The sequence below is a fragment of the Carya illinoinensis genome, chromosome 14, assembly GCF_018687715.1.
Source record: "Carya illinoinensis cultivar Pawnee chromosome 14, C.illinoinensisPawnee_v1, whole genome shotgun sequence".
Classification (NCBI taxonomy): domain Eukaryota; kingdom Viridiplantae; phylum Streptophyta; class Magnoliopsida; order Fagales; family Juglandaceae; genus Carya; species Carya illinoinensis.
This window is the reverse complement of record NC_056765.1, coordinates 20,053,638-20,066,289: the sequence shown is the minus strand read 5'-3', so window position 1 is coordinate 20,066,289 and position 12,652 is coordinate 20,053,638. Positions and strand designations below refer to the sequence as shown.

Sequence of the window (12,652 nt, the reverse complement as noted above, 5' to 3'; positions counted from 1 at the left end):
AGATTTTTAATAAATTTGTACTCCAAGACATAGACTTAAGGAATCATAGTAAATTATACACACATTAAGGCAGCATGGTTTGTGAAATATCTTATCTCATTTCATCTAATTATTATAATTTTTTTTAAACTCCTCCATAAAATACAATAAATAATTTAATTTTTTTAAATTTTAAAATAAAAATAATGTTAAAAAATAATATTCTAATAATATTTTATTTAACTTTCATTTGATTTTATCTCATCTGTATAATCAAACGAGACTTAAGAGTTGAACATAAGAGATCTAGCTGGCTATTTGAATATACATCAGAAAAGAAACACAATAATATGTAACGGATATCTAGTAGTAGATGAAGTAAACTAAATGGAAATTGTATATTAATTCAGCCAAACAGCTCTATTCGAGGGGAGCACCTCCAAATTGTAATAGAACAGTACATAAAAGGATTTCAGACGCAGCCTTCCGTCTAGACCCTGATTATTTATACTATAACAGGGAAAAATACTAAGATGCCCTTAAAGCCCACGGGCTAATATTACATGTAAAATACTACTGACTCTAATAAAAGCGAAACCGTACTAAAATAACCCAAAGTAATATGGGCCTTCAACTCCAGCCGCGATTCTCCATGGCCCACTACCTGCAAGTCCACTTTCCTCTCGTAGCCCAACTTTATTCTTCATCGATATCAGATTCTAGGTCAAACACTTCAGGCCTATAGAACACTTCAGCTCTTCAGTTGCTGCAGACACCTTCCTCTTCCCTCTGTCGGAGTGTCGCACAATAATCAAATAATACCGCAAACAACAACAATAATAAAATATTACTGTAGTTAGGAATGAGCCTAAGATAACTTTGATTCTCCAAAGACATGTATGATCATACTACCTGCAGTCTTGAATTGGAAAGAAGAGACATTGATGCGGAGGACGATGAAGAAGAGGCTTCATGCGCATGCGATTCCTAAAAACAAGAAAGTCCATTGAATAGAAGGGGGAAGAGATCTATTTGCAGGAAGTGACAAAATTATGGAATGTTTGTTAAAAAATGTAACATACCTCGCATTTGATCATCATGTGTTGGATGGTGGCATTAAGATCTCCAACCATGTATTGAAACTTTCTGAATCCAGTATCTACTCTCATTAACTCAGGTGGCGTTTCCACTTTTGTTGGAACAAACATCTTTAATTTATCACATCCAACTACTATTACTTTTGTTAGGGATGGCCACTTAAAAGCATTAGCTTCAACACAAAAGCACTCGAGTTTTGGTAAACGGACAAGTGAGAGGGTATGCACTTTGGGAAATGTCACCTCGCTTTTCTCATTTTGATCTCTTGCTTTTCCTAGAATTGCTTCCATTTCGTTGCAATCCATCACTTCTATTTGTTCCAATTTCCCAAGAAGTTTTGCAATGGATGGTGAGAACAAGTATTTCAAACTATGACATCCACCTACTACTAGCAGTCTCAACTCGTGGAAGCCTGTAATTTCTTGTGGACCATCCACCTTCCATATATGCTCCAGCTTTGGTAAAATCCATAACCGCAGTCGTTCCAACTTATTGCATGCAGCGAAGGCAGAGCTTTTCTCAAGATTTAGTCCTCCTTCAAGCTCAAATATCGCTTCCAATGAATTACAATACTCTGCTGTAAGTTCTTCTAGATTTTGCAAACTCTTAATCAAACTTGATGGAATAAGAGACCGTAGCTCTGTTTGAATGTCTCTGTCATTCACATTTGGCTTATCCTGCTTAGTCAAAATAACAGACCACAGTATCAAAATTTATGAGATAATACATAATCAAGAAAAAAAATAAGACGGGCGACAGGAGGAAGTTCTTAATTTTTTACGAGTCTAACAAGAAGAAAATAAGTAAGAATTGGAATCATGGACAGTAAAGTTTGATCACAGAAAGTCCTTTGGGAAATCGGAGATTCAAAAGTTGCATTGGCCAAATCCCAAACCTATCTTAAAATAAAATTAAGAAAAAAAAAGAGATTGATTTTTAAGCAATCAGATGTATACTCCATTGAGTCATTCCTTTAGCATTGTAAAACAGAAAATATGTATTCCACCCAAGCAAGTTAAAGCTAATAACCAAATATCATATACTACTAATGAAAAAGCATACATACATAATTTTGCTCTATATGTTATTTTCTTTAAAAAATAGGAAAGAAAATTGCTAAATGTGAGAAAAATCCAACCACATACCTCTTTGTTGACTTGAGGGTGCAGTATTTGCCCATGAAATTCTTGTTCAGGTGGCGTTTCCACTTCTGTTGGAACAAACATCTTCAATTTATCACATCCAACTACTTTTACTTTTGTTAGGGATGGCCACTTAAAAGCATTAGCTTCAACACAAAAGCACTTGAGTTTTGGTAAATGGGCAAGTGAGAGGGTATGCACTTTGGGAAATGTCACCTCGCTTTTCTCATTTTGATCTCTTGCTTTTGCTAGAATTGCTTCCATCTCGTTGCAATCCGTCACTTTTATTTTTTCCAATTTCACAAGAAGTTTTGCAGTGGATGGTGAGAACAAGTATTTCAAACTATGACATCCACCTACTACTAGCTTTCTCAACTCGTGGAAGCCTGTAATTTCTTGTGGACCATCCACCTTCCATATATGCTCCAGCTTTGGTAAAATCCATAACCGCAGTCGTTCCAACTTATTGCATGCAGCGAAGGCAGAGCTTTTCTCAAGATTTAGTCCTCCTTCAAGCTCAAATATCGCTTCCAATGAATAACAATACTTTGCTTTAAGTTCTTCTAGATTTTGCAAACTCTTAATCAAACTTGATGGAATAAGAGACTGTAGCTCTGTTTGAATGTCTATGTCATTCACATTTGGCTCATCCTGCTTAGTCAAAATAACAAACCAGAATATCAAAATTTATGAGATAATACGTAATCAAGAATAAAAAATAGACGGGCGACAGGAGGAAGTTCTTAATTTTTTACGAGTCTAACAAGAAGAAAATAAGTAAGAATTGGAATCATGGATTGTAAAGTTTGATCACAGAAAGTCCTTTGGGAAATCGGAGATTCAAAAGTTGCATTGGCCAAATCCCAAACCTATCTTAAAATAAAATTAAGAAAAAAAAAAAGAGATTGATTTTTAAGCAATCACATGTATACTCCATCGAGTCATTCCTTTAGCATTATAAAGAAGAAAATATGTATTCCACCCAAGCAAGTTAAAGCTAATAACCAAATATCATATATTATTTGCTCTATATGTTATTTTCTTTAAAAAAATAGGAATGAAAATTGCTAAATGTGAGAAAAATCCAACCATGTACCTCTTGGAGTTTCTTGCGACGCGGGACACAGGCAAGGCATCTATCTAGATAATCAGGGGCATCCTTTACAGAGGCAGTCGTACCAGTGTCTTGGAGTCTCGAATCTAATCCCACATTTATTTTCTTTGGCTTTGTTGTGCTTTGAATTTCTGAACCAAATGTTATCAAGTTGGGACAATTGCGCAGACTGATTATATGCATGGATGGCCATTCAAAGTAATAGGATGGGCGGCAAAAACTCTTGAGCTTTTTCAGAAAACTTAATTTGAAGGAGCTAAGTTTGGGGAACACGATGATCTCTGCTGCATCTTCTTCTTCTCCAACTTCAAGAATGTTTTCTATCTCGCTGCATTGATATATTGATACACTTTCAAGTCCCACGAGTAGTTTTGCAATAGAAGGAGTGAATAAATATTGTAGACAGGAACAACCTTCTAAACAAATAGAGCTTAGGTTTTGAAAGCCTTGAAATCCTCGTGGGATATTCTTCCACACATGTCTCAACTTATCTGAATATTTTAAACTTAAATCTCTCAATTGAGAAAGTGCTATGAATCCCTGACGGTTCTCCTCAACCGCTAGTCCCTCAAGATCAAATACGACTTCTAGTGACTCGCAATAACTCATATCAAGATCTTTTAGATTGGGTGCCCAGAAAATGCTTATGGAAGAAAGTAATTTATGAGAGATGTCTTGCCCTTCAACCTGTTGACATGAGCACAACAATTATTATCTTAAGAGAAATGCTTTTTGCAGTCGGTAAATGCAGTCGGCGTGCAGTCGTGAAGAAAAAAGTGAATTAATATAGAACCTATAAGAAAAAAAAATTATTTTTATAACTTTTTTTTATTCATGTAGGTCCCCCATGAAAAAAAAAAAAAAATTATAATTTTTTTTTATTCATTCCTTACAGCCGACTGCATGCCGACTGCATCTAGCAAAGCCCTTATCTTAAACACCAAGTTTTCTTTTTCGAAATAAAGTATTAAGGTATATGATCTATAATAAGGCGATTAAAGTATATACCTCTTGATTCAAGGATGGTTGTTGCGCCACTATAACATGACTAGATTCGATGCCTTTACAAAAAGCGATTAGTTTTGGTAGACGCTGCAAACTCACCTGGTACAATTGTGGAAACTGTATCGTTTTCAGCACTGCTTCGTCATCGTTTTCTTCCTCAGAGAAAATCTCTTCCATAACAGAACAGTCATCTATAATCAATTGTTGGAGTTGAAGCAAACCTCTCGCTATGGACAATGGAAAGGCATTTTTCAATGAGTGGCATCCGCGTAGATTAAGAAATCTTAAGCTGCCAAAGGATCCCACTGCTACTTGGCTGTGGCATATCGTCACTAGATCATGCATATATATCAAGTACAAAACTTCAGCTTTCTGCAACATTAAACGAATCGTTTGACTCTCTGCAATATCACTTGCATTACAATCGAGACCGAGAGTATTTTCAAGTAGATACGATGGCTTCCAATATTTACTTGTTTCTATTTCATCGGTGACACTTATTCTAAATTTCATCAATGACTTTTCCAAGTACAAGTCTTTCGGCAAGAGCTTGATAGGTATACGAATGTCCAAAGCCATCAAATGCTGTAAAGAACATAATTCAGCAGCGCTTGCATTGATTCCCTTTCCATTTTCTTCTAGAGATTCCCAACACTCAAAGCTTAGTCCCATGTACAACTCTTCCAGTCGAGATAAACTCGATAGAACACCTGGTGGAATTCGCTTAAGACGCCCACATTCTGACAAATCTAACAACGTTAAGAAGGTCAAATTTTGTATTTCCCTTGGCAACTCCTCGATCTGAGAACCATGAAAGCTAAGCATTTCTAGTTTCAAAAGTGCTTCAATTGCCGACACATCTTCTAACTCACAATACTCCAGTCTCAACATTCGAAGGTTCTGAAGGACTCGGATCGATGATGGTAGTGACAGGGAGGACATACAACGGAAGGACAAAATCTTAAGTTCCTTCATCCCTCTAAATAGGTTGGCTGGGAAAGTCTCTGGAATACGTTCTCCATATTCACTGAATGATGATGAGATTTGCAAAAGCTCCAGTTTGGGACACTCCAACCCATCTGGATGCCTTTTCAATTCCTGAGAGAAAAGTGAAATCGCAGCATAAAGTTCATATCTATCATTTTGTGGCCATTCCTCCATTTTATTATCGCATCTTACCATAAAACCATGTTCATTGGATGCAATTGATATGGCAACATCTCGCACAACATCGTGCATTTTGACATGTTCTTCATCCTCGCTGTCCAACAATAGGTTTGATCTTCTAAGACCCCCAACAATATCATCGACTCGTCGTCTTGCTTCTGCTATGGTATCAGTTTGATCAAACAACTTTCGCCCTACTCCATATCTTACCAAATCCTCGATGGGAATATTATGATCTTCTGGGAATAAACAACATAGTAAAAAGCATGACCTAGCTTCGTCACTTTCTAAAAATTCGTAACTCAACCGAATACTTGAATAGACCTTTTTATCCAAGTTACGAATATTTTTGGGGATAGACTTTCGAAGCTGCTCAAGTGCTGCAATCCAATTATCCTTGCTTTTGTTTTCAAGGGCTCTACCGATGGTGACAATCGCAACTGGTAAACCTCCACATTCCTTTGCGACGTCATTTGCTATTGGGTGCAGACAGGGAGTCTCAATACAATTACCTGCCATTTCTCTAAATAGATTCCATGTTTCCAGTTCAGATAACGGTTTGATTGAAAAAATCTTTTGAATCTTCATCAGATCGCAGGTTTCTTCACTTCGTGATGTAATCAAGAGTTTGCAGCTCTTATGTTGATCTCCATAAGGAATTCCAACATCCTTTAGATTAAGTGGTTCCCAAATATCATCTAATATTACAAGGACATTCCTGTACGTCACTAGCCTTGAATATAGTGCATTTGCTCTTCCATCTATACTCTCTTGATTGAGTGTCAGACCTAGCTTTTCTGCAACTTCGGATTGAATCCTTCTCAAATCTAGACTTTGAGATACCACTGCAATCACTACTTTATCAAATAAATTATCAGCTTTCGCTTTTGTTGCTATCTCTTTGGCCATTTCTGTCTTTCCGATCCCCCCCATACCACATATTGCAATGATGTTGGTCATGTCATCCCTTAGAGCAATCAAAACATCATTTATAATTGATGTTCTCGATTCAAAATGCTTGAAATCTTCAAAGGATAATGATGATCTTGTTTCTGGTGGAGGGGCAACATTGTAAACCCCACCATAGTTTCTACCTTCTTGTAGAAGCTCACCAATGGCTTGGGTTTTCTTTTTAGCATTCCTACTTGAGGAATATCGTGCCTTCGGATTTGGACACCACCCATTCAAGCATTTCCTTTTAGTATTGTCATTTTCCAAATCTTTAGTGATCTGTTCCACCTTTGTAAGCCAGCTTTTCACCTCTGGAGAAGTTACTTCTTGCCTCAATTCGGCCGCAGTGATGGATTGTTCTACTCCAACTCTCCTATCATGTAGTTTCTGTAAATTATTTTCGAGAGCTTTCGTGTTCTGTTCGTAGTAAATGAGATAACCAAGATGTTTTCCAATTAGAGCCATCGAAATCTCTCCAATTTTTCCCATAATTTTTGGAACAATATCCATTTTTCTTTTCTTCTTCCGGATTCTCACAGGCTTTTTTTTTTTTTTTTTTTTTTGTCAATACAAATACATATAAGATGTAGAACTACAGTCTACAAGTCTAGAACAAATGACTTTAAGTAGAGCAAAAGGAAAACAAAATAAAAGGATTGAGAAACCAACGTGTCAAGATGATCACATGAATGACTGTTTGTTTAAGTATGCGACGTTGTGTTCCTCCTGCATAATTGTAAATCAAATAAACATAACACAATAAATATCAGCACCAAATTGTGGTAGAACCGTCGAAGGATGTTCAAGAAAACGTCACAGAGGAAGGAAAACATGATTGTGAGACGTACCTCTTCCTTCCTATGAAGAGAAGTCAAGTTGTAGGAGATGCTAGCGAGAACCTACACAACATCACCTTCCATTTTCACCAAATTGGAAATAAAGTAGAACTATAGAGGACGAGGCTAAAAATGAACCTTATCAGCACAGATTTAAAAGCCTTTTTACTCAGTATGAGTTCACATCCAAACATAGTTCTACTCTGTCATGTGTTATCTTCAATTGAAATCCTTTTCTACCCTCAGATTTAAAAGTATTACCAAAATGCTCAGATGAAAGGGATCATGATCATATGGAACAAAAGGCTGAAAGATATTAGTTTCTAATGGGGTTAGATAATGATTATATTAATGAAGGAGCTAATCGATCCATTATCTAAAGCAAAAGTGTCCATGCCATTGATAATGATGCATTAACTTTAGCATCGGTGCATCCAATACAATTTGATAATAAGGTTTATTAACTTTGCCACGTGAATCCATGTCCAGAGGTTCCTCGATCCGTGTTGTGCGCTACACCTTTAGGTAGAAGTTGATTAAGCTGACTGCGCTTCTATTTTATTAATCTGTGGGACTTTGGTTTATTAACTTTCTTGAATTTTGAAACTTTTTTAATTTACGCGTGCGATTTCCATTATATATATATATATATATAAATGCAAAACAACTCATCACATCTAGTACTAGCTAGTTATGAAATGATATATATATTTATTATTTGTTATTTAATTATTACTGTTATTATTTTATATTTATGGATCTGATCACTCAGTCATATGGAGAGCTGTCCACCATTACTGTACCATATATGTTGGTCGGAAGACAGAGGTGGTGGCAGCTGTAAAATGCAGCCTTCGCAGGACTAAATTAATACGTTATATATATATATATATATATATATAAGCCATAGAAGATCAGTAGTACTGCGGATGCTCGATCGAGTTACAAATTCAAGAAACTGGCTTAAGCGGTAGGTACATTATTACATGTTTGTCTGTAAAGAGCTGAAACTGTACCCTGAATTTAAAATCAGTTGCATACAAAGCATGAATTATTCGGCTGAGTATCTCTACAATCAACATATTTTAATTATTTCATGATATTATTATTAATTTTAAATAAAAAAATAATTAATAGGTATAAATCTGAATTGTGATTTAATTTAATTAATAACACGATTTATACTTAATTTTATAATTTGCGATTTAATTAGACAATATTTCTTCAGATATATGTACAACATATTTTTAATATTATGTTTTTTCAATTAATTTTTTATATTTTTGTGTGTTATTTCTTTTTATTTTAGGCTCCTAATATTCTTGTTAGGACAAATATTACTAAGAGGAATCACATGCAAACCGAGAGGCTACACACATCAATCGAGGCTTTGAGAATTTTGAGGTTTCGTTTGGAAGGCCATGTTTGGAAAGCACATGCAAATGGTCTCGAGTGGAAACATAAAAGTAAAAGATAAGGCATCTGCGGGACCCAGGAGGGGCCTTTTTGGCTTTTTCTCAAAACGCAACACAGCTCTCTCTTGGTCTTGGAGGGATTGTTTTTGGAATGGCACGCGGACCCATAAGGGGATGAGTTTTGCTATTCATAATTTTTATATATCATATGTCACATAACTTTTTATTTTTTTTATTTTTTAATTTTTTTTTAAAAAATTTTAGTTTTATTATTCTTAAAATAATTGAATTCTACTACTCATAATCTATATATCACATATTTAATAAGAGAAAAAAATTAGAAAAATATTAAAAAAAATGATGTGTGGTATACGATGCTTATAAATAGAATTTTTCAATAGAAATTCTTTCATTTTCGTATTGGACGGAAGTAACCCATAGGGATATTACTAGTTCAGAAAAGCTATTTCACCCGACAAAAGCTCCTGAAAATTTCTCCCGAAACCAATAATTTTTTTTTTAATTTTTTTTTAACTCAGTGATTAAAGAAGTATTTTTTTAATAATATCATAGATTTTTATTTTTTTAAAATATTTAAAAATAGAAAAAAATGAATGAAAAAAATAAAATAAAATACAAAGAAAATTTTGTGCTTATCGGGAGATATTCGGACTGTACCACTGCTTTTATTTTTTTGGTCTTAGACGCACATAGGGAAAAGAGGAGGGCAGTGCCGCCTGAAGAACTGGTGTCCAAACTACAACTGCTTCGGCCTCCTCCACTGCTTTCCATCTCCATCATCTTCATCCATTTGGCTTGCACTTTCCATTCGCTAATCTCTATTTAGTTTTAGTTTGAACTTTATAGTATATTTTTGAGGTTTTTAGCTCAGAATTATTAGGTTTTGGATATTTTATTTTCAGTATATTTAACTTTGATGAAGTTATATTTCTTGCTCCTTTAAGCTTCCATTTAATAGAGATTAGAATTGTTATGAACTGATTTTGAGAATTTGTGATTTGATTACAATGATAAACCCTAAAATCTTGCTTTTGGGAATTTTCAATTTTCAGCTCATATTTTGTTAATTATTTTTTAATCTAGTTTAATTGTTTGCTTAGTTTTGTTATTCTCTTAGTTCCATTAGACATTAGATTGATTAAGGGTTAATTAGTATTTAAATAATTTCAGTTTTATTAACTAATTTTCTGATTAATTGAGATTGTTTAGCTTAGTTGGTTCATTGATTGTTAATTTCAACGAGCCTATAACCCGCACAGTGTGCGGATGTTACTTATGTTAAATTTTATAACTCTAAATAGTTTATTATATATAATCACTTTGACAATTATTAAAAAAATATATATCAAATATATATAAAATAGAACATGAATATATAAAAGAGTTCACTTTACCAATAAATATTTCATAGTCAATTTATAATATTAAAAATGTAATATATATATATGATTTTTCAATTTAAAAAAATGTAAAATAGATTATATTAGTATGATACGGAGAAAACATATGCTCCACCCTTCCCATTTCACGACACTTTTTAGTTTTTAAATAAAAGATGGAAGGAAGTCCAAAAAAAAAAAAATCCTACTCAACTGGAAATTTAAAGATCCAATTTCTGGAAATGAAAATCTGAATAAAATTAGAAGAACCCAAAATTGATCTGAAAGGAAAATCATTAAAAATAATAAGGAAATAGAGGAAGCATTTACCTAATCGTGGCCAAAACTGGCGTCCATGACTACATGAAAATGATTTTCTTCTTATGAAGCAATTGAGAGTAGAATTTTGAGAAGCCTCCCTCTTTAACCATTCTAAAGACAGCCTATATCTATAAGCTTGCAATCCTTGCTCCCCCGTTTCAGATTTGAGTCGTGTCCGGTAGGTTTGGATCACATATGAATATTTTACAATCTAACTCTCTTAAGTAAACGTGTGAAGTTTCTCAACATCAAAAGGGTACAAATAAAACTCCCAACTAGATCCATCAAAATCATATCATTTCCCTCAAAGTATCAGTTTGGGTATAGACGATTACAAGAAAAAGAAGATGCATTTCCACATAATTAAATGGATCCTGGTCAGGAAAAGAGGAAAGAATTTATGATTTTAAGTGAAAATTGGGATAATATGCAAATTATTGTATGTAGAGATTGTACCAGCTCTGAGTGCAGGACTCATATCTAGTTCCCAATTTTGCAAGGTCCTATTGATCCCCAATCGAATTGCTCCAACTTGGTCTGCAATCAAGTCCATCTAAGTTCTTCCATATTCACAAATGATTAAGGTAAGATGGCAAGTGACAAGGTCAAGCAAAATTGGAAGTAAAATTCCAACACATACTAACGCATGGGATTGAATGCACATGACATTTCAAAAGAGAAGATGCTATATTAGGTACAAATAAAACTCTAACACCAAATAAATAATATCCAATAAAGTTCTCACAAAACCAACACCATACCAAGCATCCTGAGGCAGAAGAAGGAACACAATGGGAAGTGTTTGTTAAGGGCTTCCAGAACAAAATCCTTGACATCGCATATAGCAAGCTATGGCAAAAGCCAAAGCAACTAGTGAAGGCATCTTGTGAGCAGCTCCAAATCAATGGAAACTCTTCAAAACATATGTACTACCCCACAAAAAACGTGTTTCCCAAAAATGCAGGACCCTGAGTGTGACGCCCCCAAATTCCGTTTGGGATTGGACGGATATTTGAAGCGTCGAGACATGCAACACCAGGTTACTTGCCCCCATTCATGACATATAAGATACAATGTTCCTAACATGCATCTAACATTATGCAATATTCGCAGCGGATAATTTTTTTTTTTGTTTAGCAATACTATGCACCAAATTGAAAATATCCCAAATGCTTAAAACATACTTCATACATAAAGATCCATTGAATAACTAAGATCACAGCACTGGGCCAAAATAGTTATGATCCAAAAGTACTGGAGATGCAACTCCATCGTACAAGTAGTAATTTAACTACTATATTAACATTAACGATGCACCGTCGTTCAGTCGACTGTGTCTAGTTGGTCAGCTCCTGATCCTCCTTCAGGTCCTGTAACAAGATCTACCATTCGGGGGGAATGGTAGTTGGGACTACCACAGTGAGATTTGATTACAAATCTCAGCAAGTTAACAAAAAACTTCCACACAGACTAATGATGCATGGATGACAGTAAAAGCATAAATCCATAATCAAATTCATAAGTAATTAAAGCATAACTTAGCGTACAACATACCATAATTGACATGACTTAAATTGAAACATGAACTGAACTTGACTTGACATGAACTTGATCTGAAACTTGACTTAGCATGAAAAATACATACTCCACAGTTGTTGTGGCCCCATGTATTTTACGTGTAAATACATACTCCACAGTTGTTGTGGCCCCATGTATTTTACGTGTAAATACATACTCCACAGTTGTTGTAGTCCCATGTATTCTACACAAACTTGACTTAACATGAAAAATACATACTCCACAGTTGTTGTGGCCCCATGTATTCTATGTGTAAATACATACTCCACAGTTATTGTGGCCCCATGTATTCTACACATCATTATGCAGTTAAATACATACTCCACAGTTGTTGTGGCCCCATGTATTCTATATAAACTTGACTTAACATGAAAAATACATACTACACAGTTGTTGTGGCCCCATGTATTCTATGTGTAAATACATACTCCACAGTTGTTGTGGCCCCATGTATTCTACACATCATTATGCAGTTAAATACATACTCCACAGTTGTTGTGGCCCCATGTATTCTATATAAACTTGACTTAACATGAAAAATACATACTCCACAGTTGTTGTGGCCCCATGTATTCTATGTGTAAATACATACTCCACAGTTATTGTGGCCCCATGTATTCTACACATCATTATGCAGTTAAATACA

At 34.8% G+C, this 12,652-nt stretch overlaps 1 protein-coding gene across 1 annotated transcript; it reads right to left on the bottom strand.

Moving 5' to 3' along the window:
- Positions 1-353: 353 nt before the first annotated feature.
- Positions 354-7,102, bottom strand: LOC122294566 (probable disease resistance protein At4g27220). The gene is made up of 6 exons (XM_043103428.1): positions 4,342-7,102; positions 3,316-4,020; positions 2,223-2,870; positions 1,062-1,754; positions 892-966; positions 354-768 (listed from the first exon to the last, which is right to left on the bottom strand). Exons 1-6 carry the CDS (start codon positions 6,964-6,966, stop codon positions 739-741), a joined length of 4,776 nt encoding a protein of 1,591 aa, XP_042959362.1. The 5' UTR covers positions 6,967-7,102; the 3' UTR covers positions 354-738.
- Between the last annotated feature and the right edge of the window lie 5,550 nt (positions 7,103-12,652).

Excerpts from the sequence above, each read along its gene's own strand:
- LOC122294566 (XM_043103428.1), bottom strand. The coding sequence starts at position 6,966 with ATGGATATTGTTCCAAAAATTATGGGAAAAATTGGAGAGATTTCGATG. Across the intron at positions 1,755-2,222 it reads ACCCTCAAGTCAACAAAGAG|GATAAGCCAAATGTGAATGA; the intron begins GTATGTGGTTGG and ends TTGACTAAGCAG. Across the intron at positions 967-1,061 it reads ACATGATGATCAAATGCGAG|GAATCGCATGCGCATGAAGC; the intron begins GTATGTTACATT and ends TCTTGTTTTTAG.